General features: G+C 36.2%; 1 protein-coding gene across 2 annotated transcripts in view; it reads left to right on the top strand.

Annotated features, from left to right (window-relative positions):
• CPNE3 (copine 3) overlaps window positions 1–26,872 on the top strand; it is a 29,162-nt gene extending 2,290 nt beyond the window's left edge. For both annotated transcript variants that reach the window (XM_040060349.2, XM_040060359.2), the window contains exons 2-17: window positions 520–578; window positions 7,258–7,397; window positions 8,063–8,242; window positions 9,406–9,480; window positions 9,917–9,988; window positions 10,781–10,864; window positions 12,533–12,622; window positions 15,922–16,020; window positions 17,161–17,247; window positions 17,823–17,882; window positions 18,858–18,991; window positions 19,419–19,473; window positions 19,575–19,626; window positions 20,271–20,404; window positions 22,416–22,652; window positions 24,037–26,872. In XM_040060349.2, the coding sequence (XP_039916283.1) occupies window positions 7,266–7,397; window positions 8,063–8,242; window positions 9,406–9,480; window positions 9,917–9,988; window positions 10,781–10,864; window positions 12,533–12,622; window positions 15,922–16,020; window positions 17,161–17,247; window positions 17,823–17,882; window positions 18,858–18,991; window positions 19,419–19,473; window positions 19,575–19,626; window positions 20,271–20,404; window positions 22,416–22,652; window positions 24,037–24,147 (1,602 nt within the window). In that variant the 5' untranslated portion in view covers window positions 520–578; window positions 7,258–7,265 and the 3' untranslated portion in view covers window positions 24,148–26,872. The remainder of the gene's footprint in view (window positions 1–519; window positions 579–7,257; window positions 7,398–8,062; window positions 8,243–9,405; window positions 9,481–9,916; window positions 9,989–10,780; window positions 10,865–12,532; window positions 12,623–15,921; window positions 16,021–17,160; window positions 17,248–17,822; window positions 17,883–18,857; window positions 18,992–19,418; window positions 19,474–19,574; window positions 19,627–20,270; window positions 20,405–22,415; window positions 22,653–24,036) is intronic.
• Window positions 26,873–27,147: the final 275 nt, after the last annotated feature.

Genomic DNA, 27,147 nt, shown 5'->3' with positions numbered 1-27,147 from the left:
ACAGTAAAGTGCAATTTTGTGATTGTTGGTTTCAAGGTATGGTTGTTTATACTGAGATGTGCTGGATCATTGTGGAATACTGATTTGATGGACTTTCCTTAGTCATCCTTTGGCTGTCTAAGAGTGCACAGGTTTGTTAGAGCACAAACAACATTGGGAGTGACTTGTTTTGATCTACTTACTCTAATCCACTGCCACCTTATTGGAAAAAAAAAAAAAAGAGAATTTCATGAATAGGACAAAACCAGTAATTGGGTCTTTGTTCTTAAAATCTTAAAGGACGTTTCTTGCTGGACTTTTATAATATTTAGTATGTATTATTCTCTAACGAAGGCTCTGAATTTCCCTTGAGTAATCTTTACAGTGCTGCTGTCATGGACGCATAAAACTGTTTGGACAGGTTATTTATTTTAAGAGGAACTGTAGTTCTTCGAACCATATGCCTTCAAACCTCTTACTTTGATTGATCTATGGAAATAACAGTTCTTGGTTTTAATTTCCTTTCATTTCACATTTTAGTGCTACTGTTGGTTGAAGCTTTAGCCTTTTGTTGAGAGGCCTGGAGGCAGACCTCTGTGGTAAGTTACTGTAACTCATTTTTAAGAACTAGTATTTGTAGCAGAGAAGAGTCGCAACATGCCTTGAAACAAATGTAAAAAGGATTGGTCTAAACCACGTGTTCACTTGCATCTTGTTTCTGCAGTAAAACACAGCAAGTTTTAGTGAGATGAAAGTTTTTCTTTCTTGTGGGTAATTTTAATTATGTAGTCAACCAGTCAGTGGCTCTACACAGAGAAATTGCAATGAAGAACACACAATTTAAGCTACTATTCCCACTGCATAGCTGATAGATGGTTTTACATTAAATAATTGGTATAAAGATACTCTGATAAATCATATAAACATATATGCAAGAAACACGTGGTTTGCTGCTGTATGCTTAGAATAATTGAATTTTGAAGTAACGAAGTCTGTATTTCTTAATTTTCTCATTTAAAGCATAGTATTGCCTTTTATAATTTAGCTCACTCAAAGCATCATCTAAAATACTTCTGTTTGAGGAAGATTCTGGGAAGAATCAAGCATTAAAGATGTTCCTAAAGGGCAAACACACATATACAGGATAAAACAAACAAACAAAAACCACCACAAACCCCCAGAAAGTTATTTAGAAATAACTTTTGAAGTGATTTTGTAAGCAGGTGTCCTAGACGTCAAATTAGTATTTTCTTTGCAGTGGATATTTTTTTAAAAAATAGAATTGTAAACATGTTCTTTGGCACTGTAACTTAGTGATAGATTTTTATTTACAGAAACAGCCTGCAAATAGTTGCCTGACTTGTAATGTCAGTGTCCCACCAATCCAATAGAGTATCATAAAGCTTGTATAAACAGATGATTCATTTCCCATACAAAAAACTATGCTTCTGTTCTCATGTATGCATATACCTCAGATTTCTTAAATATTAGCTTTTGGGTTTGATTGGTATAATCCCCAGTAAAATGAGCGGTGTGGTCATTAGGGTTTTATCAACCTAATCTTAATTGTTTAGTTCACAATGCACTAATTCCTTCCTGCATACTAAATAGTGAATATGAGAATCATGGAGTCATTTAGGTTGAAAAAGACCTTCAAGATGATCAAGTTCAGCCTTTGACTTATCACCAGCTTGTGAACTAGACCATAGCACTAAGTGCCACAATGACATGCCTTTTGAACATCTCTGGTGGTGGTGACTCCATCACTAGGCACTCTATTCCAATGCTTATCAACACTTTCCATGAAGAAATTGTGCCTGATGTCCAACCTGAACCCCCCCTGGCACAGCTTAAGGTTATGTCCTCTCATCCTGTCTTGTTGCCTGGGAGGAGGCCAGCCCCCACCAGGCTACAGCCTCCTTTCAGGGAGTTGTACAGAGCAATAACGTCATCCCTAAGCTTCTTTTCTCCAGGCTTAACAGCCCCAGCTCCCTCAACATGTGATTTATTCTTTAGACCTTTTACCAGCTCTATTGCCCTTCTCTGGACACTCTCCAGCACCTCAATGTCCTTCCTGCATGGAGGGGGCCAGAAGTGGACACATGATTCAAGGTGTGGCCTCACCAGTGCTGAGTGTAGTGGGACAATCATAGCCCTTGTCCTGCTGGCCACTCTGGTTTTGCTACAAACCAGGATACCTTTGGGCTTCTTGGCTATCTGGACGCACACTGGCTCATGTTCAGCCAGCTGTTGACCAGCACTCCCAAGTCCTTTTCCACTGGGCATATTTTCAGCCTGTCTTTCCCAAGCCTGTGGGGCTGCCTGGGGTTGTTGTGACCCAAGTGCAGGATGCAGTACCTCATTAGTGAACCTCATACAACTGGCCTTGGCCCACTGATCCAGGCTGACCCCTCTGCAGAGCCTTCCTGCCTTCCAAGGTAGATACAGCTATCACTTAAGAAGTGATAGCTGTATCTGTACTATTAGAAGATAAAACTTACACTCAGGGTTTTGTGTGATTCTTCAAATGCAGGATGACTCAAGCTGTTTCTGGTACTTAGCTTGTCAGCACATCAGCTGGACAGTTTTTCTGGCTGTATTACCTGTAAGCAAACTGGAAAGAGGAATTCCAGTTTGGAGGTAGGATTTTTAAAGAAGCTGGTTTGGGGGGGTTCTTTTTTCAAATGCAGTGGTGAAATTAGTTTGTAAAACAGTCTTAGCTTTTGTAAACTTGTATGAAATGTCTGTTTCCTGTGAGGTGGTCTGTTTCCTTGACAACGGAAGGGTTACCTTTAGATTTTAAAAATACATATTTATATGCTTGTACCCCAAGATCACTAGCAATTGTGTGACCAACCCTATCAGTGAGAAGAAGCATCCATTTGTTATAACTTTATTGTCAGCTTCTTGGAGCAGACATGGCCTTTTCTGCCTTTTTCTGTCTGGCACACAGTTGACATAAAATGCTGAAGTGTACCATTATGGCAAGAAGATTAGCTGATCAGGAACAGACTTTATTTGCAAGTTGCTCATGGCCTGTGTTAATTTTGGCCCTGAGATATCTAAAAATTATGGATTTTTGGTCTATTGCCATTAGCAGTTCACAGGAACTAGGAAATGTTAGATGACAGCAATAATTTCCATCAGTGCAGGTTTGAGTCTTGTGACTGAAGACAGTGGCAAACCCACTTCATTAGGTTATTTTGTCTTTTATTTAGGTATTTCTTCTTGTCAGGCTGGATGCACCTGTAATTGGGAGTGTGTCATTGTCATGCTCTGCAAGGTTATCTGGGCAAGCCAATACTGTCCTCTGACATTGCAGCACGGAGAGGATTGCTACAGTCTAGCAGTTCCCAACTGCACTGTTAAGTCATTCTGATAATGGATCTGTTCCTTTCTAGGTGGAATGCCATGTTTGCAGTTTCTGTTGGAAAACAGACAATGACTCGGTTGTTTGATGTGTACCACTTATCTTCATTAGAGTTATCACTGGAGTTGAAAGAACATTCTGATCTATCAAACTGCAAGATAAGACTAGTCCTTGACTTAGATTTTTGCTTTGATAATCACAGAAAACACAAGCAGAAAGACTTGTCATATTCTTAGTTGACCTAATCATGCTCTTGAGCAGCCTAGACATGGCAGAGGATCCCTTGCAGTTCAGATATATGTTATATATACTAATATTCAGTCTGTTCCTTTCCAGATTTTTTTTATTATTTTTTTTTTTTTTTTTTAAAGCCTGATATCCTTCTGCAATCATAAAAGCTATTTCAATAAAAAGGATGACTGAGCTATCACCTGCACACATTCTGGTATGCTTTGCCTCCCTTTATGGTGCCCTATATGGAGGGCAAGTTGATAGCTTGAGAAAAACAAAGGTTTTCATTAAATATAACCAATGTGAAGCACAGCTACTTTAATAACACTAACTAATTAAATAATGAAATCTCTTCCTGTGTGTCATAACTTACTGGCAGTTGTGGCTTATCCTACCCACAGCCTGAACAATGTAATCTGTCCATGTAAAGTTATTCCAGGATTCCAAATGTTCAAGTAATGCAGTCATGTATCTACAATATTTTACATTTGGTTTGCCTACTAGATGTGTTGTAGAATGGTATTTCAAGAGGCATGCACTAGTGCAGCCATGATTTATTTTCACCATCCGGAAGAGATGGCAGACTCTATTGCATCGAGTCCTCAAGAAGAGGTTTCTTGCTTATGTGGCAGTAACTAATCCTTGAGGATGTTTATCATCTTTAGAAACCCTACCATCCATCCCTCAAACCTTGGGAACTTTACAGCTAACACAGGCTTTTAGAAGTGAGGAGAATGTGAAGTGAGGAGAAGTGAGGGTGGAGCTGGAGTCATTCTTGCTTTCATGCATTTGGGATGAGGAGGATTTCGGCAGCATGAGCAGAGCTCCAGCAGATAGTGCTGTTTGAAAGAGTCCTGACTTCACAAATGTGAAGCATGTGTGCCCTCTGCAAAATCTGTGAGATGTGCAATGTTGTAAAAGAAGTATCTCTTGTTTATTTACTAAGTTTCGCTACCTTAAATACTGCTTTGATTTAATGAGACGTGACATTTTCTTGCTAATAAGTATTTTACTAATTTTTAACATTTATAATGTTACTGAAAACCACTATAACTATTTGCAATAAAATACAGAAATCTTATGGAGAAACATTTTGTTTGAGTAAAATGGCGGAATTATTTATTGTAATGTATCAGTATTACAGACCTCTTCAACCTATTATACAAATATACATTCCTAATATTCTCGAAACTTCTGATAAAAAAATACATTATTTTTCATCTTGGATATTTCAAAACTGGAAATGGTGAAGATTAAAGGACCATCTTGTGATTTGTGAAGTTTTGCTCCTTATCTGGATTTGAGTGTCCTCCACTTAAATAAATGCATCTTCTTGTTGTCTTTTATCTAATACGGACACAATTGTATCTCAAATGAGCATTTGCATTTCAGGGAAGGGAATCAGCCTTTTTATTATTCCCTTCTGTATGCTAAAGGATGCTTTTTGCACAGTGCCTCTTTCTTAATCTGCTCTTTGTATTAGATGCATAGTGGGAAAGTTGGTGACATGGAGGAGGAGAGGAAGTAACAGAATTGATGTATTCATGTGAGAAAGTACTTGATATGTACAAGAAGTGTGAGTACACACACAGACAAAAAGAGGAAAAAGCTGGTCATATTTTTAGGTTGACTGGATGCTATCCATTTACCAGTAATTTTGGAAATATTACCTTAACAAAAGAAATGAGTGCTTTCAAGGACTTAATAATGAGGAGTTTCAGACAAGCTGAACCAAGAAAATTTTGCCTGGTTTGAAAATGCATCTCAATTCAAGTTTAAATTCAGTTGAGTTTCATGCAAACTCTTTCTGCTTGCTGTTGCAGCATCAGTGGGAGTTAGAGTATCATTTTGTCAGCAGAAAGTTGTTTTTCTGGAAATGGTCATTAAAGAGTCATATACTGCTCTGCACTGGATTCTGTGGGAAAGGCACTGACGGGTAATGAGCTAGGTCTGGCAGCCAGGAAAGCAATAGGGAATGGAAAATACCAGTGTAGAAAGAGAACCAGGAAAAAAAGGGGCAGACTGTTTTTTTAAGAGGTATGCTTTCTAAGCCTAAAAACAATTGGATTAAAAACTACTTTAATACTTAGACCTTCAGTCTTTTCCCCTCAAGGACAATGAATTAAACTTTATAAAGTCACGGGAACAAAAACATACTCAAAGAAGAAATCACAGTTAGGTGTTTGGGAGGTGCATGAGAATTTCTGTGACTATGACATGCTTCTTGAAATATGTACATGGATGTTTGAGTGTTTCTTTCACAGATAATTTATATGTACTTCAATCTCCAAAAGTTCCATCACTGAGATAGCAAAATGAAGATGAGACAACATGTGAATGATGCCTTAGTAGAATACAAGAAGCCTCAAGAAAATTCCCTCAGATCCCACAATGTTTTCTTTCTCATATTTTCAGTTTGTTCTTTGTCTTTTCCATGTTTCTTTCCCTTTTTACTTCTATAGAATCATTCCTTTTCATGAAAAGTCTTATGAATACAGTGAAAGGAATAGTGCTGGTTTGGGTTAGGTATAGTTTCATATTCAAATATGAATGCATATGTTGCTAGTGGGCTGACCAGATAGAAGCAGATACCTTTCCTTCTGCCTTGTTCTCCTTGGTGTCTCATGCATTTTTAAGATAACTTACACCAGAGGGATATTTGGTCTAAGACTGTGGGTTTACTGGAGAGAAGGCAAATGTGAAACTAAAGAGGCTTGGGAGCTTCCAGGATAGGCTGCTTGTGGAAAGATTTGGAAGTTTTAGGCTCTGAGTCAAGGACAATTGTACTGTTGAGGTTTACTTCCTCAAGAGTTGTTGGAAATGATCAATTCTATCCTTGAAGTGTATAATTGTGGAGATTTTTTTTAATATATATAGAAAATAATGTGGTACTCGGATCTTCTTGGGCTTGCAAATGCATGTTATGCCAGTGTGGGATTCCTAGCTGATAATCAAGTTGTTTCTATAATATCTGCTGGTCTTAGTGGACATTGCCCAATGGACAATGATAGAGGTACTTAAAGAGAAAATGGAAGGATCCTTTCAGTTATTATTTTTTTTTTAATGAATCTTCAGAAAGAACAACTTCTCAGTTGTAACTTGACTTCGAAGTGTTTATCCTTATTATTAAAATTTGTAAATGTTTTTGTAGATTTACTAAAGCAAAATCACCTGTTACCTGCTTAAATGCCTTTTCCAATTCTCTCATGCTTATGGTTTCAGCATTTTGTTACAAAGGTTTGGTAGAGGAGCATATAGTACAATTTGTTTTCCTTATTCATATCATAATATCAATATATAAGATACTGGCATTCATGTGGGCTTTTGGATTTCATTTAAAGCTTGTAAAGTTTTATTGTCAGCAATTCAAACCACTGTGCCTTCCGTGAGGTATATTCCATTTTTCATTTGGTTCCTCTAGCGTTCTCAGAAACCTGATCTTGCTTTTATGTATAGATTTTGAAATTAATTTTTATACCTGTGTGGAAAAGAGTGTGACAGTAATAATGCTATAATGTTGGTACATCATAAATTGTAAAATTTGCATTTGTAATCTCAAATCGTCATTTTTGACAAGCTAACACTTCTCGTGATCAGAGTTAATGCATTATGACAATCCTATTGTTTGCTTTTTAATTATTTGCATTTTAATTATTATTTCTGTTGCTGCTTTCTAGTGTAACAAATGGCGGCACAGTGTGTGACAAAGGTGGAGCTGACTATTTCCTGCACCAATCTTTTGGATAAAGATGTTGGTTCCAAGTCAGACCCTCTGTGTGTGCTTCTCCAGAACACAAGTGGTCAGCAGTGGTATGAGGTACAGCCTGATGCTTCTCACAAGTCTTCTAAAAACACAATCTGACCTTGTTGGACTTTTTAAAACACTATAGCATATGATTTCATTGAAATATTTTAATTTTGTATCAGCACTTTTGAATAGTTTTTGTTAGATTGTATCTCTAATAGTGTAGTGAGTTTGGATTTTTCCCTTAACTAAAAACCGAGCTATGTCAAACCACAACAAATAGTTACGTGGGCAGTACACTCTTAATCATTTGCTATTAAATACTTAAAACTGTCTAATTTTTAGCAGTGTTCCCCCAGCCACGTGTGGACCAACAGAAGAAGCCTTCTGGGTGCTTAAATGTGCTTTTATAAATACAGTACTCCAAAAGTAGGGTCTTATCCTGGATCTGACAATACAGGATTTTATGTTGGTCTTCCCTTTGCAGGAATAGGTCCCACCTTAGAGGGAGTGATGAAAAATAGGTCAAGTATCCCTAACTTGGAGCAGTGGATTTTGAAATAAAATGTGTATATATAATATATATTGTAATATAACTTATATTTGAAGAAAAATTTATAGGAGGATACTCCTTTGTACTTTAAGAACTTTTGAATATATTTAATAATATGGTATTTGATTTGCTTGCTTCTTTAGTTTGTGAAATACCAGTTAAAGTGGTATCTTTATAATTTCAGGTTGATCGCACAGAACGAGTTAAGAATTCCTTGAACCCAAAGTTTGCCAAGAAATTCTTAATTGATTATTATTTTGAGCTTGTTCAGAAACTTAAGTTTGGAATATATGACATTGATAACAAAACCTATGATCTGAGTGATGATGACTTCTTAGGAGAATTAGAATGCACGCTGGGACAGGTAAGCATGCAGATGATTTCCCTTAGAATTAAGTTACTGAAAATCCTTAGCTGCTTTTACCTTGATTTTTTCACTATATTCTTGTGTAGTTGGAATACTCTTAAGTTGAATAGGATGCCCTTCATTTATTTTTTCAAGCCTCAGTTCAGTGTATATACATCCTATTTGTAAAGGGTCTTGAGATGGTGCCCTGAAATGTGCTCTAGGGTGGTGACTGTTGGATTGCTATCTAAAAGTAAGTGGACTGTTAATGAGCACAAAGTTGCAGTAATTGCTATTTGTTTACTCTAATATTCAAATTCCTATTTTTATGCTCCCAAAAAAGAGACTCAGTGTTGAATAAGGTATGAGTTTTGACAAGGGCCATATTATCCTTGTAATCTGCTTTCCACTCAATGTAAACAATGATCCTAGTTCTGCCAGCTGTAGATTTACTTCTGTTTCCTACTCATATTCTGCTATTGATGCTATCGCAATTGGGCAGCTTCTTTTTCACTTGTTCTTTTGAGTAGATCCTTCAAATGCACTTCTCAGAAGAGTTATCTTGGGATTTTTCCTGCCCCGTGTCTTAAGTATTTTTATTTTAAGTGCATTATAAGGAGAGTAGCATTGTGAACTGAAATTCAGTGTCAATTAAAAATTAATCATTAAGGTAAAGAAGGATCTGAGAATGAGTAGACACACTTCTGAGAAAGCATTGCCTGAACAGGGTAAAGTAAAAACAGCTAGAAACTGTGCAGGGCAAGGCTGATGATTTTTTTGAATGACATTGTGTATATAAATCTATTTGCTGAATCCATTTATGAAATATGCCTTGCATGCATTTTAAAGGTATGTATGGAAAACTTAAAAAACAATTTGAAATTGGGACCTAAGGTATTATCTTTGTCCATGAATGTGTATCATGTTACTAGAAGACATTTTAATTATTACCACTCCTGAAGCTCTGCATGTATTCACCTGCATATGTATTTTAAATTTTTGAAGTAATAAAGTATTACCTATTTATTTATAGAAGATTATGGGAAGTAAATGTAATGCTGTCATCTTCACAAAAAAGGAAAAATTGCTAAAATAAAAATTCCTCATAAACTCATTTAATTCCTTTGAAAATCTCTTAAATTATGTTAATAATGCTTGATACTCAAATTTTGTCTTGGCAGATAGTTTCTAGCAAGACTCTAACAAAACCATTAGTACTTAAAAATGGCAAACCTGCTGGAAGAGGAAGCATTACGGTAAGCCAGTTAAGAAAGAAATGTCTTCAGAGTTCATCCTTAATTGTTTCTGGGTTTTATTTTTAGTTAGTGGCTTGAATGCAGTGAGTCTGTTCTGTAGTGCTATAAAGCATATTTTTTCCTCCACTAATCTTTGTCATCCAATAGCAGTCCACCTTCTGTATTTCAAGTCCCATTGCATACATCATTAGGGCATCCAATGGGCTACGGTTTGGGGCATGTCTTTGTCAGTGTCACCACTTATGGGAAGTAGATGGAGTGGAATCCCAATGTCAAATCAAATTGTTCCTCTCCTCCCCTATCCCTCCCATTTTTTAATGCTTCATTTGTGAGAAAACATTGGGCTTTTTTAGTAAACCTGTCATAGGAATACTGTGAATACGAGAAAACTCCACAGTTCTTGAATAAAAACTTAGTATTTTGTTTACCTACCTAGATTACAGCAGAAGAAATAAAGGATAACAGGGTGGTTGTATTCGAACTAGAAGCAAGGAAACTGGACAATAAGGTATTTAAGTGATTGCTGTTTCTTTGATAAAGTAGTAAAATCAGAGTCTTGTCAAAACAGGAAACATTTGAGTATTCATTCTCATTTTTGCTTAAAAATAAAATCCATTAAGATTTTACCCACACCAAAAAAGAAATTGAAGTAAGATTGCAGCAGAGTAACTTCATTGACTGTTTTGAAATGAATTGTAATGTATTTCTAAGTAAGATCAATGCATTTCAGGGGTAGTCCATGAGCAACATGTCCCCATTTAAATGTAAAACCTTACATCTGTTCATAAATAAAAGGGAGGTTTGGTATCTCCATTCATTTCAATGGCTGTATAAATGGTTACTCATTACCCCTCTGAAATAAATATTGAAAAGTGTACTTGGCATGTATGAATTTTTTATGTTCAGTATAGGACTGGGTACAGAGAGACTTTTAAAAACAAAGTTACGAAAATAATAGAAAAATGTTTGTATTTTTACTTTTTGATTTAATGATACTCTTTTTGAACTGAATGAAATCCTTAGTTTTCCGTCTATACATTGTAATCCTTACTAGTATAAGTACTCTTTTGCTTGAACTGTCAGGTATTTGATGTGTGGACATTTTTCTCCGAAATTGAAAGACATTCCCCACTTTCTTTTTCTCTTTCACAGGTGGTATTATAATCAGACTTGCATTTCATCATCTAAAGTTTTTGTTCCCTGAATTTACTTTATGTTAATCTAAGTGTGTGTTAATTGGGATTTCATGGTATTCACGCTACAGGCTGTTCTGAGATAATTGCATGTTATTTAAATGCAGGATTTTTTTGGAAAGTCAGATCCTTATCTGGAATTCCACAAACAGACTGGAGATGGAAACTGGGTGATGGTTCACAGAACAGAGGTAGGATATTTTCAGTTAACAACAAAGAGGCTGAGGTTATTTAATTTGATGGTTCACAGAACAGAGGTAGGATATGTTCAGTTAACAACAAAGAGGCTGAGGTTATTTAATTTCCAGTGTGTCACAGCACTAGAGATACAATGCCTTAAAAAAAGAATTGACTGGCCTGGAGTTGATTTGCAGACTAGCTAGAAATGAGAAAGAGATGATTGCATCTTCTCTTCCACTGACTTTTCTGGGAAATCTCTCTTATTCTCTTTATGCTGATTTTGATATACGCCATTCTATTTGGAAAGAAAAACTTTTTATTTTTTTCTTTAACTTTCAGCAATCTAGGAAAAAACAAATATTTTGAAAAACACCTGCATACTCACACAGGGACATTTGCTCAGTTCTACCCAGTGCTGGGGTAGGACTTGGGCATTCCTGACTCTGCTGTTCTTAGGAAAATATCACCTGGCTGTACCCTTTACTAATGAAAGTAATGGTGCTGAATGCTTGCAGAGCAAGAGCAAGCCAAGAAGAACGCAGAGTGGAGGAAAACGTGCTTGAGCAGCAGCAGCCTTTCACCCAGGAGGAGATGTAGGGCTCCTGTGACAGCAACTGACCGGCTGAGAGTAATTTCAAAATGTCTCACTGTAGTGGCAGCTCAGGGCCCAGTTACAGCTGAGGTGCTGTGCCCATAGGAAGGGTGACTCATTTTGAAGTATGGATATTGAAGAACTGTAAATCCTTTTTTCAGACTTACAGTTTCTCTCATGAGGTGGTTCTGCTTAAGGTGCATCTTTTCTATGATGATTTCCGTCATCAGCTTCAGTAAGAAATCCAGAGTTTGTTGTTTCAGCCTAGAAATGTCTAGTGGATTAATTCTTTATGTTACAGTTTCCAAAAACCTCTTTTCTTTTTTCTAACTACTGTTTTATTGCTTTCATTTTCAAGATTTCTTTCTAAGCACTCCTACAGTGTTGAAAGTATTACTATTGTTAGGTGTTATTAATTAAGTAATGCATGTTATGTGTAGTTTCTTGTATTTTTGTAAGATCATTATTTGGTTTATCAGGTATATTTACAGATAACAGTTGACAAATCTTGAAGATTTTTCAGTATTATTTGTAAATAACACTTATTAAGTGTTCAGCTTGAGAGGCCTTTTATCCTCATGTGCTGTTTTTACATCATGAGTTTCTTGAGGGCACATTTCCATAAATGACATTTCAGAATAATTAATACATGGGAGTGAATTGTAATCTCTGGAGCTCTGATGTATTCAGAAATTCCAGTATTTTTTCCACACATTTTTGGTAACTCATGCCTTTATATGTGTATGTATATATGTGTGCTTATTAAAAGAGAGCAACCAGTATCTTATTTATGTAACAATAAATTTAATTTTTTGTGCTTCAGTAGCTGAGGGATATAGTAGGTGACAATGAAGTCTAGCAACATAAGGAGCTGAAAGAGACCATCTCTTTTTGAACAATTGCATGCTAAGAGTAATTTGATTCATATCCTGTGTATTAGGATTTGGAGTGCATTGACAGCAGCATTAGTCAAGTGGTTTTTTTTCACACAAAAATCATGGCATGAGGGTATGACCCATTATGATGACTGCTTTCCACCCTTGTGAAAAATGGTGTTCTGATTTTTTTTTTTTTTTTTTTTAAACAGGTTATTAAAAACAACCTGAATCCTGTTTGGAAGCCCTTTAAAATCTCTCTCAATTCTCTGTGTTACAGTGACATGGATAAGTCAATCAAGGTAATGTACATTAAATGTGTGTATAAATTAATGCATTAAAAGTTAAAATATGTAACAAGGGGAAGATGTGTTATTTTAGTTACTGCAGGTTTTTTGTTTCAAATTTACCTGAAAGTATTAAGTTTCTTATTTGAAAGACACAGATACACATGCGTGTTTTAGGGATGAAAAGGAAAGCACTGCACATTTATGATGCATTGTGTGATAGAAGCTGGTCTTTGAAAGGCTGGGAAACCACTTGAACACAAGTGTCTTTGAAATGTCCAGTGCAGTTTCTTATTTCGATTGTACAGTTCTAGCATGGCATCAGTCAATACTGGTGGTGTTAAAGATACTGTACAGTGAAAGAAGCATGTTAAAAGCTAGAAAATGCTTTGTTCTATGTGATGGATCTTTGTTACTGGTGCAACAGGTAACATTAATGAACATTTTAATATATTGCCTGATAAAATAAATTACACTTAATATACTAGCTAGCAGATGTGGGTCAGATACAACTTTTGAATACCAGTTTTAGCAACTTTTTCTCTTACATAAAACTTATATGAATTTTCTGTCAGAAAGTTAACTAAACCTGTGAAATGATAGTTCTACCAGGGCTTTAATGTTTTCTATTTTCCAATTTTATCTGGATCTGAATATTTTTCTTCAGGAATTCCATTTGGGGTTGAACTGAAGCTAAACAGCTAATCAAAATGCCATTTATAAGCTCTTATGATCATGTTAGAAACCTAGTATTTTAGCATTTGAAAAAGAAACCTGAAAACCTGAATGTGACAAACTGCTATATTTGATGTTCTTCCTGTGGGAAGGAAAACTTAGAACATGATTTTCATGTGATGGGTATTAGTCATATGACTTGAGGCAGTCCTGGAAAATCCTTAACAGTCACAGGGATCTAGGTGTTACCAGCACCTGGATGAATTTAAGTGCATATTTATAGAGGAGACTAATGAAAACTTTACAAACCCAGAACCTTCTTCACTTACTGATTCTATGGTTTTTTCCATCTCATTTCTTTCTGCTTCTCTTTTCCCCAAAACAATTGTGACAGCTTTTATATCTCCATATACTATAAATATATTTCTGCTTTTCAGTAAACAGCCATATTAAAGCTCTAGACCATTGATCTAAATACATCTATGAAGAGCTATTCTCAGCTCTGTCATCATTCTAATAATGTCTATTCTTTGAAATCTTGCCTCAGAAGTGTTTATGTCCACAGGAAATAGACTTTACTTGGAACAGTTACTGGCTTGGAGGCAGGTAGTTTGATTATGCCTTAACTTAGAAATGCAGGACCTATCACTTCAAACATTAAAATGTAGGCAGAATTGTATTATGGAATGTTACTGAAGGATTAAGCAATGCCTTTAACACTTTTGTATGCACACAGTTGCATGTGTAATGGGCTGTTTGTCATAGTAAGTAATACCAGCAATTTTTCTATGAGTGGCTTTTCACCTCTTTGATGGCTTAGTTTGTGTATGCCCAGCAGTGCACAAACCAAGCTGATCCTTTATCCTCTGGATTCATGGTTGTGTTCCATATGAGTGTGTTTGCAGTCAGTGAACTTTTTTCTCTGTCGCAAATGTGAGCCTTTCATCTGGAGCATCTGGACCTTTCATGCCAAGTTTGCTGGGAAAAATATGTTAAAAGACATTGTTCCCAACTGCTATTGTATGTCCAGGAGGGCATGTATGGAAAAAAAAGGAAATGATTCCCTCTTGTCTGGAATAAATATTAAAAATTGGCTTAAACGGGTCAAATGTGTCAAGTAAGACAAATTTTGATGCCTTTGAAATAAAAAGGCAATACATCTACTAACTCTGCTAACAGGTATCAGTACTACTGGGTCAGGAAATATGTTCAGTTTTAAATTTCAGCTACTGAAGCACTTGGTTGGGTATTTGACATAATTTATGGCATTCAAGAAGAATTTACATAGCATCTGCCATGAACATTAATTAACCTGTTGGTTCTTTGGCTGCTTGCATGATTTAAGCTGCTGTTCTGTGCATGTGCCTGCATTTTTTTATTTATTAGTGAATTCAAAATGTTGTAATAGTGCAAACTGCAAGATAGAGGTATGTTCTGTGGAGCAGTGCTCCCAATCTACACTTCATATTTTATACTTCAACATTCCTATTTGTTTTCAGAAACCTAATTTCTTACAGAAGCCTGAGTGTATGTTGAAGTTGTTTGTTTTGCTTTTTTATTTCTGGCTGAAATGCTCAAGTAATCAGATAAATTGATCTTGAATATAAGGTACAATATTTTTAAGACTTGAAAGATGGACATGCAAATAGCTGTTAAGTTTAAGCCGTACATACTCTGAACATTTTCCTTGAAGTTTGCATTTTGATTCCAAGTAATGTGGGATACCCACTTGACTCTTGATTTATTGTTGTGTCTATTTATCATCATCATTATTAAATTATTTTAGTATGCTTTTATAAGATTTGATTAAGTAAGCTATCATGTCTGTTTTGCTGAACTGAAATAATATATCAGAAGTGGATGAAATTAACCTAAGCTTTTATAGATAAATAAACAGGTTTTTGTATAGAAAGGCAGATGGCTCATGTTTTCAAAGGGAAATAAAAAATGTTTTTCACTCCTGCCTTCTTTGGTAGATTGGGCTGTTAAAAGGGTGCATTGATTAAATAATAAAGCTTATCACTAAATTCTCACTATAGGAAAAAAGATTTTTAATTGACATTCAGATCCATGAAGTGTGGGTCATAGTTTAACAGATCTACTGTTTAAATTTGCTAATCTTAAAAAATGAAAATTCAAATATTGTTTCTAGAATTAGGGCTGAACCTTCATATGCTCATGAATTCTGTGTTATTTTGAGGGTTAATGAAGTACTGTAAAGTCTTGCCAAAGCTCTCATGATTGCTTACATAACTGATTTAATAAATTTTTAGCTGGATGCTCAGATTCATAATGAATGTAAAAAACCCTACATTGTTTTCCTACTCTTCCCAACGCCCCATCACTCTCAAAACATAGTTCAATATAATTGATGATACTTGCTCCTTAGACCTGACATAGTGTTCTTTTCTTTCCTTCACTTGAGTGGAAGATTAGATTTGAAAAGGGGGTATTGGCTTCTACCCAATCTTAATCTGTTTTAATTGAGACCCTGTGCAGTTCTAAGACTTCAATGTGAGAAAAAAATCTGTGATATAAAAGATGCAGGAATGTTTGGGATGTTCAGGTTTGCCATTTCAGTGTATATGGTTTTTGTAGGGCCATTTCTGTTGCTAACACTAAGTGATGCTGCATTTTAGGTTGAGTGCTATGACTATGATGGTGATGGGTCTCATGATCTCATAGGAAGTTTTCTAACTACAATGTCAAAACTGAAGGAAGCGTCTCGGTCATCACCTGTAAGTGTTCACAGTCTAAGCTGCCTGTGAGTCTTGATAAGCTGTTTTATTCATATTGGAGCAAAACCTAGGTCACCTGGCCTCAGGTGGCCTCCACATTCTGTTAGGCTACACCTTGACATTGCTGCTGTAGTTGAGGTTGAAACAGCATTTATATTGTATGTCCATTTTTCTAGGATTAATGTCTTGGTTACAGTTTTTGTAATTAGGTATCTGAATGCCCCACCATCAGCACAAAAAAAATTCACTAATCATAAAAATATAGAAATACAAAAACCTCTGGGTTGTCAAAAGACAGAATAGGGCACAAATTTAACTACAGGCCAAAGCTTGTAGTATTTTTTTTTTCAAGTATTATTTAATCCTTTATTTTAAAATGTGGCACTTATTAACTACTATGTATACTTTAGTGAATATGAGAAAATTCAATATTTATTACACAAAAATGCAGCTGTGTTACATTAGGTGGCTTTTTTCTAAAGTTATATTACCCTTCCTGATCTTATGAACTATAACAGTTCCTGCCTTTTAATAGGCAGGGTTTATATGTAGAAAACAAAAGTTGGCATAGCAAACATAACATAAAATTATTTGGTTTATGGATGTGTGTGTTATCAAGATGTTTTACCATATTTTCCTTTAGTCCTGTAAAACCTCCAGAACTATTTCTGCCTTAAAAATACTGGGATCTTTATACAAGTGTGCATGCTTGTACTTTTCTAATATTTTGAGTGTTGTATTTGTACTAAATAACAATAATAATAATTCCAACCACAGCTGCTGGAAACACTGAGGCATTGTTTGAATTGCTATGTCTTTACCAAAAAGAAAGTTATTAGCAGAATCCTCAGAGGGAGAATGGTAAAGAATTTCTTTCTTTGTTTGAAATACAATTGTCAAAACAAATGTGCTTGTAGCCTTTTGGGTAAGAGAGGATTTCTGTCTTGAGAATGTGATTTTTTTTCTTGATATTGATTTTTTTCTTGCTGGTATTGGTCAGGCTGGGTTTAATTTTGCTGGATTATGAAATTAACATAATTTTTAATGTAAGCTCAAAGTATCAGCTCTGAAATAAAGGAGTATTAAACTTGTTGTATAAATGATATAATATTTTTGTTGGATTTGTTTGCATTCACACAGGTTGAATTTGAGTGCATCAATGAAAAGAAAAGACAGAAGAAAAAGAACTATAAAAACTCTGGCATTGTGAGCGTTAAGCATTGTGAGGTCAGTAATATATTCTGGTATGATTCTGGTTTTAAGTGTTAAGGCCTAACAGCTCTCATTTTTATATCTTCATCTTCAAAATGTAAGAAACTTAAATGTTTGAAAGTTCCAAACACAGGAACTATGTAAGGGACTCTGATTCCTATAAGGAGACAAATTGAGAGTGTAATCACCTATCTATCATCCCCTGTGTCTTCACTTTCTCTTGAAGGGAAAGATTGCTTACCAGTTTAAGTCATTTCTGAAGCACTGCATTTCCCAACTCACTGTTTTATGGCAAAGTAAAAACACTGTCGTAATGTGTTATTTTATAAATGAAAGATGTTTGGGAGCTGCCTTGGTGTCTGTAGTTTTGTTAAAGGCCTGATTCTGATGCACTGGGTGTATGGTGGCATCTGTTGCAAATATCCTCATTTGGGTTTTGCAGTGGTGGTGAGTGGGTGGGATGGCTATAGGGCAAAACTAGTGCTTTGCATGGGTGAAGACAACATATTTGGAACCTCAGAAGTTGCTACAATAATATTAGCTGGGCTTTTTCCCATTAAAAACCCAGAATTTCTGTCTTCTATTTTTAGATCATTGTAGAATGCACATTCCTTGATTACATCATGGGTGGGTGTCAGCTGAATTTCACTGTAAGTTAAATCATTTATATGAATTGAATTTTGGAACAAGCTGAAGTATAAAATTGGTTGGCTGTGTGCTTTATTTGATTATTGTATTTTTTTTTCTTGTCGACTTTGTTTTTGTTCTTTAGCATGGAGAAGGAAGCTATTTTGCCAGAGTGCTTCTAGTCTGTTTAGAAAAAAATAATCTTTACTCTTGGCAAGAGGCTTGGAACCTCTGGTTATGTTCATTAGGAATGAGCTAAGCTGTGTGGATGGAGACCAATGAGAAATTTACAGTTCTTTGAAAGCAACATGCAGAGGCCATCATATGGGTTAGAACCTGTAAGTTATGTAATTTGTGAACCAAATGCAGCACAAGTAACAGTAAGATGTCTTCACCTTAGTAACATGCTTCATCACCAAAGCAAAGAAGACCCATTGAAGTGAGAGAGGGGGCTCTCTAGGCTTCTGTGAAGCCTGGCTAGTTGTACTTCTGACAAACAAGATGTGTGTGCGTGTGGCAAGATACAGAATGAAATGAATTTACCAGATTTTGAACAGCTGCTGTGAATAGTAACTGAAAGTAAACACAGTGAATACCTGACAGCATGCCCAGAGAAGCTGTAGATGCCCTGTCTCTGGAAGTGTTCAAGGCCAAGTTGGACGGGGCTTTCAACAGCCTGGTCATGTGAAAGCTGTCCCTGCCTGTGGCAGGGGTGTTAGAACTAGGTGATCTTTAAGGCCTGTTCCAAGCCAAACCATTCTGTGATTCAGATGAAAGTAATTTCTGCCCTTCTGGAGAGATGCAGAGCTTTTGAGGGTTTTGTAGTGACGTTTTGAAAGTGTTAATATTACAAGAAACCTGCATCCAAGTACTGTGCCTGGTAGATTAGTCGATACCCTGTTAACTACTCTTTCATTGTTTTCACTTTGGCTTTGCCAGAGATAAGAAGCATGATTTAACCTTTAAGAGCAATCACATATAGATACTGCATTTGACAGGTGGGGATAGATTTTACGGGGTCCAATGGAGACCCTCGCTCTCCGGACTCTCTGCATTACCTCAGCCCTAATGGAGTTAATGAATACCTAACAGCCATTTGGTCTGTCGGGATGGTCATTCAGGATTATGATACGTAAGTATTAGATTTTTATTTGGATCATTTTTTTAGATCTGTATAGACACTTGTGGTAGATTTTTAAACCAGTGTTGAAGATGCCTGCAGATATGCTGGAATGAAACTTCTGAGCTAAGTTGTAGAACTAAAAAATAATTATCACTGCGCTATCATATAATTGCAAGTATAAATTTGTGTTTACTGCAGGCTTTTCATATGTTATGAAAAGAGCAGCATTGATTTAAGTATATGCTTGCATTCTTGCTAGTTCGGTGTGAAAGACTAATTTTGGTCCCAGAAACAATTACAGTGGGAAACTTCTGTTTATTTTTGCCCCTTAAATAGCATTTTTAATGATGAAAAACAGCACTGATAACTAAACCTACTGAACTATGGCAGCTTTTAATGTCAGGCACTGACTTTTTCTTTAAAATTGCTTTTTTAGAGATAAGATGTTTCCAGCCTTTGGATTTGGTGCCCAAATTCCTCCTTCCTTTCAGGTAATGGAATGTGTAAATGCACTACCTAAGACAGCTGGAAGCACTTGCTTCAGGAAGAGATTGTATATACAGTCCTGACTGTGTCTTCTTTGTCTTCACAGGTGTCTCATGAGTTCCCAATAAATTTTAACCCATCAAACCCATTCTGTAGTGGTAAGTCTGAGAAAGTAACATCAGCCCCAGAGAGTAAAATGCCTAAGGTGAAGTCATAAAAACACTGGAAAAGTGATCTGAAGCATGTTGTTCTAATTAAATAATTTGTTTAGTCTTATAGCAAGAAACAGTTTTATAACCAATTTCTTACTTAGGAGAAATAGTGTTGCCTCCGTGTTCTGTAATGATTTGTGAAAGAAGTGGTTTAAACAGCCAGGGCACAGGGCTGGGATCAATTCTCTTGTGTTGTCAAGCCACTTTATTCTACTTTGCTGCTGGTGTGGAGTTGTGTGGTTTGAGTGTGGTGCTGCTAACGCCTCTTCAGTGTGGCCTCTGATCACACTACCTACCACACAAGCTGCCAGGTGAAGGGAACTGCTGTAATTCAGTTTCACTCTTGAGCATAGAGTGGTTGGCCTTTCTGTTCACACAGAGCCAGTTGTGTTATGCATGTGCCTTAAGCATTGGTTAAGATGAAAACCTCCACTATTCATGAATAATTAATTTTTTTCCACCATGGTTAGTTTTAAATCTTTGCATCATCATTTCAAGTAACTGATTTCTACAGCTTTAACAAAATAAAGTGCTTCAAAATATCCTAATTCTAATATGAAAAAAAAAAAAAATCTATTTCTATTCTCTAGGGATCCAAGGCATTGTTGATGCATATCGAGCCTGTCTTCCTCAAGTGAAGTTATATGGACCAACAAATTTTTCTCCGATTATAAATCATGTGGCAAGGTTTGCTGCTGCAGCTACTCAACAGCAAACAGCATCTGTAAGTTCTTTATGGTACTCCCTGTGCTTTTCTTATTTTTTAATTTTCCTTCTAGTTTATAAATACTTTTTTTCTCTTTTGAACTTTTAACTGTATTAATTTCACAGCTGCCCCTTTACCTTGTGAATAAATGCTTGTTAACCCTTAAAAAAAGATAAAAACGAATTGTTTTTTGCAGATTATACGTAACAGTCCTCTCATCAATTAACTAAACAAACTCTTCAGATTTGAAATAGAATTTTAAAAATACACAACACCTTTATTGTATCTTCTGTTCAAAGCTCTTGCAGTACTATACAGATATTAAAGTCTAATCTAAGCCTTTATGTCTGAGAAAGTGATTTAACCTCAACTAAGAAAAAAAATAACTAGACCTTGTTTCACATCAGGTAGCTAGGAGAGAGGATTAACTAAGATAGTGAAGAAGTGGATGGCATAGCTCTGACACCTAGGTACCAACTGCACTAGAAAGGTTTGGGTGCTGTATGGGCTGTGCCATCCTCTGCATTAAAATTGTATGCATGAGTTGTTGACCATGTTAAAAATAGTCTGAAGACCAAGTCTTGAGTATTCAGTCATGTCAATAATAATGCATGGAAGTTCAGAAAAGCCTAAAACATCGATGGCATCAAATACTAGTGTATTTAATGTCATGAAAAATCAGAAAATAAAATTAGCTATTTTTGCATGTGAAATTATCTTTAGAAACCAGTTTGAAAAAGAGCTATGGATTTTGATATGCCATGAGGCTGGTGATGTTTGGCCTTGGTAGTCTTTCACTAGTAGCTGTCATATGTATATGTTTGTATCTTAGGAAAGGAGCAAACCTCTTGTCGGTTTTGTTTTGGTTTTCTTTTTTATTTCATGTAGTACGCTTAACAAGAGATTTATTTTCCCTGCCTGGTAGGATGTACTGAAGACAATTTGCTACCTTGTCATTTAATACCTACCATAGCCATTTTGGATTGGCTTTTGATTCTGATGCTGGTTTTTTTCCAGTATGGAGGAAGTATGAGAAGAGAGAAATAAATCCAATGTGATGTGCTATCCTGCTGCTGTTGCTTATAGCTTTCTGTGGTCATAACTGCTTTATAGATGTTCTTGGTGGAGTGGGGGAATGGGCTAGCAGAAAGAAGGGAGAAAAGGTGATACCTTAGCAGACAAAATAATGGAAGAAAGATTATTTGGAGGCAGATAAAAGCAGATGGGAAGGACAGTCGTGAAGAGAGACTTCTAAGAGTACTGAGAGTATCTTTGGGACTTGAATTTGTGCTAGTGAGTAATCATCTGAAATGAAGTGAGGGAAAACTGGAGATTCAAAAAGCATTTGATAATTTTTGGATTTTCTACTTCTACCTCATTTTTAGCGCTGCAATCCAGAACAGAAGCTAAGATGCTTTTAGAAGCCCTGACAGAATAGTGGAAGCAGCTCAGGTGGTACTTAATTAAATTACTGATGTACTACAAAGTAGCCTCAGACACCTTGGTAATTAACTTATGAAGCAGCTAGAAAACGTGATTAAAGGAATTTGAAAATGGCTGAGTTTTTCAACACTAAAAGGTGTGATTTAGGATTTTCAGGATGGAGTGAATGAAGTAAAGGGTAGTGTTTCATAAAGGTATTGATAGACCAGAAAGGAAACAAATACAAGTTTCCCAGGTGTTACCTTTTCAAAACCTGATAAACTGCCTTCTATCCCAGAACAAATAATGGGAAAATCGGTTAATTGGTTTGTCTGGGGATTTTGGAGAAAAGAAGGGTGATACCATTGGAGTTTTGGATGGTGGCTGTAGATGACTTCTTTTAAAAGATTATGTTGTCCTTACCAACTTCTCCAGACTGTACAGATGAAGCCTGACTACAAATTAACGTTTGATTTTAAAATTCAGTGAGCACGCTAAACATGCCAAAGTGACAGCACTGTGTAGTCTTTATGTGGGTTTTTCTAAGTCTACATGCCTAAATGTTTGCTATTTCTTTATCATAACATGGTGTTTATTGATTTGATAGCAATATTTTATACTTCTGATCATAACGGATGGTGTGATAACAGACCTTGATCAAACTCGAACCGCCATAGTCAATGCTTCAAAGCTGCCCATGTCCATTATCATTGTTGGTGTTGGAGGAGCAGACTTTGATGCCATGGAGTTTCTTGATGGTGACGATGGAGTTCTCAGGTCCCCGTCAGGAGAGCCGGCCGTCAGAGATATTGTGCAATTTGTGCCATTCAGGAAGTTCCAAAATGTAAGTAATCTTACTGATATGCTTGATAAATATTGTAGAGATATGCTGGGCTTGCTAAGATATCCTATATCTAGTGCTGAGCTTTTGTGGTGTATACAATATGTACTCTAAGACAAGTCATTATCAAATGCTAAAAAACCCCTCAAATCCGTCAGTTTCTAGTTCCAGCTCTGCATTTCTGGCTAGTTGCTGCAGCTGAATGACCTTTGTAAACTCTCTCAGACTTGATTAAAAAATTGATGTTTTTTTTTTATTTGTGAAGAAAAACTCACTCTTTGTTCTTATGGTAATTTTTCTTTTTATTGTGGATGCCCATTTATGAATGTGGATTAGTCTCACAGTTTAGTGCAGTATTAAAATTCAAGGCCAAGTCATAATCAGGGAGGTCAAAATCAGTAGAAACTATGTGTGGCCACAGTAGTGATGATAGTTTTCATTTTCATAAAAGTAAATTTAAAAAAAAGGGTGGTGAAAGAATGAAGTCCTGATATGTTTTAATTTCTGTAAAACCCAATAAAGTATGTATAGGCTAATAGAAGTCAACTTTTAAGTGTCATGATGTTGGAAAGAGATGATTTAAATAAAAACCAACCACCAAAGTTTCCCCAGAATGGGCAAATAAGATCAATATTTTTATTTCCATCCTAATATATTCTAATTTTGTTTTATGTCTTAGTATTAACTAGTTAATAATACTCCTTACAACTCCTTACTTTGCTTTTATATTTTTTCTTTTGATACAAATTCTTTGTTTAATCTCAGAGTAACTTGGGCAATCTGAAATAAGAAAGAGCAAAATCAATACATAATAGCCTTATTAAGTAGTGCACTTGAATGTAGATAAACCTAGGATCAGTGCTCAGTATTATGTTATATATTTGAATGTTTTCACTTTCTAGAAAATGAGATTTTTTTTTTCTTAGGGACACTTAGTCTTACAGTAAAAACAATATCTGAGAAGAGCTCCTCCATAGAAATACAGTTATTTTGGATGAGTCTTGGTGCAAAAGATTGCAGATGATTTAGACAAGTCCCTGAAGAGTCATTTTAAGTAGATAGTGGAAGTATGTTTACATGGCTGAAGTCTGATATGTACACTGTGTATTTCATGTGACAAAAGGTGTTTTCAGACATGGCAGCCCTTTGTGCACTCAGCTCCTGTTACTTCAGCGGCACAAAACAGCCATCTGATTTGTGGTAACAGAGTCATGAGGTAAAGCTGACAAGGAAGCTTCCATCTGTCTGTCACACAAGGGCACTGTGTAGAGTTCTCTGTAAAATGTCAGACTTTAAGTTGGCCTTCTAGAGGAGATGCTTATTACTTGCCTTAGAATCTTTGTGAGCAGGTGGTGGAAACTGAAGCTTGGTGTTCTTTTTTTATAAGTCTCCCAAAGAAGCTCTGGCTCAGTGTGTCCTGGCAGAAGTCCCTCAGCAAGTGGTGAACTACTTCAGCACCTACAAACTTCAGCCTCCTAGGAATCCTGCTGCAAAATGAATGGGCTGAGCAGAGGAGAGACTTTGTGCTTGCTTTACGTGCAGTATCTACAGTCTTTGGTTCTCAATATACTTCTGTATACACGTACACATGCCTCTGTATCGTAACGTCTGTTAGCTTTTGCCTACAAATCACTTTGCCAAGTGTGCCTTTCAAGGGCCAAAATGGTAATGGTGTTTAGGTTTGATGTTGATTTGAGAGATAGTGCTTACATGGATGCATTTGATTTTGAAAAGAGTAGAAAAAAGAGTTTCTATTATGCCACCATAATGAAATTTTGACACAGGTGTTTCACATTCAGACAAGTGCCACAGAGTGTAAAGGCCCTCCTTTGCACAGCTGCTTCTTGTTTGCCAATACAGTGCCTTTGGGCAATGCCTAGGATTCAGGGCAGTGTGAACATAAGCCAAAGAAGTCATTAAAGAGTATATTCTTTTAGAGTATGCCTTCTCTTAAGGTGATATGGGAATAACTAGGGTGAATCAAGGTAAACTTCCAACATCTCAGAAGAATACTGCTGGCCTTTGAGCCTATTGTAAGGGCTGTAAGATGTGTTCCAGTGTGCAGTGTACTGGAAAATGGAAATTCCAGGGTTTTTTTGGTAGGGATTTTGTTTTGGGGTTTCTACCGCCCCCTTCCCTGCACCGCCCCCCCCCCCCCCCCCCCCCCCAAACAGTTATGACTATTGATCTTTAAAGGACTTTTTGTGAAGTAGGAATTAGATTTTTAGTTTGAAAGTTTTTCTGATTTACAACTGCATATTGAGGTAAAGGCTACTCTTCAAAGTTTTACCTGTATTTACTTTTGTCATATTTTAAATCATGTTGCTTTTCCATGAGCCCGCTAATGAAAAGTGCCTGCAAAAAACCCCAATATGCCCTCTTGCTCTCCCTTTAGGAAGACATAAGAAAGTCAAGTCTCTCAAGCCTTAATCCTGTAATCATACTCCATTTCTCCAGGGCAAACAATTCCTAGTTTATTTACTTGGGTTGAGTTTTCCCTTTGCCTTTTATACCAAGTGTAAATCATGTGTGTGCTTAGTGGACAAATGAAGGTTTCTTGATCCCCAGCTGCATACTGCTTGCTGAGGATCAATTCTGATCCTGGTACTGTGTGTAACATAAGTGGAAGGAAAGGTCACATTTATCACTTCTGAAATGCCAATTTTGAACATTAATTCTGCAGTTTCACTTTTGAAGTGGTTTAGAGTTAGACATCCAGCTGATCTCATGTGGATGGTCTGACTGTAGTATGTAAGAACACAATGGGCTAATGCTAAATTTAGCACACTTGGACACTCAAGATTTCACCAGGTCATAGTGTATTTGACTTTTAGTAGCTGGAGCTGTTTAATGTGCTTTTTGTTTATTTGTTTGTTTTGGTGGGGTTTTTTGTTTGTTTCGTTTTTTGGTTTTTTTACATGTATAATCCTGTCAAAAGTCTGAATTCACATTAATGTTAATGGATGAAAGATGTATCTGTTGAGATTATTTTACACAAGACATACCAAATGCTTAGTAGACATTTGACATTTATCAGTCAATCATTAACGGATATATTGTCTCCATTTTTCTTGGTGGAAGGGGATCCTAAATACTATCAAGTAGTGGAATGCTAAGGAAGAGAGTTTGTTTCATGTTAGACCAAGCTCTTTCTTTTTTTTAAAACGTAATTCATATATTTATGTAAAAAAAATCTGTAATCATCTTTTTATCAGTATCGTGAAATTCTGTTACTACTTTTTGTATTAATTACAATGAAGTATCATATCAGATATGCATCTCAAAATATTGAGATCCAGGAAGTTGCTATAATAAACCTGAATCACACTGCTGCAAATCAAGAGTGTATGATTTTGGAAGAGTAAACTGTTTCACAGCTACACGCTTCATGTACAGTGAGAACTGGGTGCAGTATTAATGCTTTGTCTACATTAATTGTAGTGGATGAGTACTACTGGTAGGAGTACAGGATACTACTGAAGTTCCTCTGAGCTGATACCAAAAATATAATGCTGTACCTGAGTTGTATTTTCAATTCTATTTTAAGTTGCCATGAAAGTGCATTTGTTAGTATGTATTATTATACTAAGTGCCTGCTGCATATAAAAGGAAACCTGTTGTTTTGTCTGTATTCTATACATAAATTCTGAGTTTCTACAGAAGAGAATTCATTATCTCTTATTAGAGAACTGCTCCCATGTTCCTCAAGCTTAGGGGGTTAAATAGAATATCAATGACACCTAGTTCTCAATGTGCCCTGTTCTTTGTAAATTAAATATTTCAGACAGGACCTATCAATAACTTAGGGGTGTACAGCTAATGCCTGTTGAAAACTTCCAGGGTAGGCTGAAGTGATATTCAGAGTGAAGAAATGCAGCATATTGTGAGTCAAGGAGAAGGGGAGCTACTGTGGGGGGTTTTTTGTTTGTTTGTTTATTTTTACATGTAAAAAGTGCATTCATAGCTTGAAGGTGGCAAAGTAAAATAGTGTCGAAGTTTTGTAAAGTGAATGTGCTTGTAGGTCACTGGCTCCACCTTGTGATAAAAGTGATGTATGGCAGTCTTTGTCATCCGATGCTTTTTGCCGTGTATTGGTCATAATATATACATATGTACAGCGGAGAGCTCACCTGTAACCAGAATTTTGTACTTTTATATGTATTTCAGTTCTGACAAAGTTAACTGATTTACAATGCCTGTGCATTAAAACTATCATTTCAGTATACTTGGCTGAGGTGCTTTTGTATTCAGCATGTTGTGTGTAATGCTAAATGCTGCTTTTGTGTTTCCTACGGTGAGTATATCACGGATTTATAACAAGTATTAGAGGGAGAGGAAAAATGCCTTTTCACTTAGTGGTTATGACTTTGCAGCTTATTCTTCATAAAGCATCTTCTATGGGCTTCCAACAAGAAGATGTTCTGAAGTTGGACAGTTTTAACTGTGATTGTTTCATGCTCTGTGCCACATTAGAGTTCTCTCATGCATGCTATTTAAT

This window comes from Hirundo rustica, chromosome 1 (genome assembly GCF_015227805.2).
Source record: "Hirundo rustica isolate bHirRus1 chromosome 1, bHirRus1.pri.v3, whole genome shotgun sequence".
Taxonomy (NCBI): Eukaryota; Metazoa; Chordata; class Aves; order Passeriformes; family Hirundinidae; genus Hirundo; species Hirundo rustica.
This window is presented reverse-complemented; position numbering and strand designations above follow the sequence as displayed.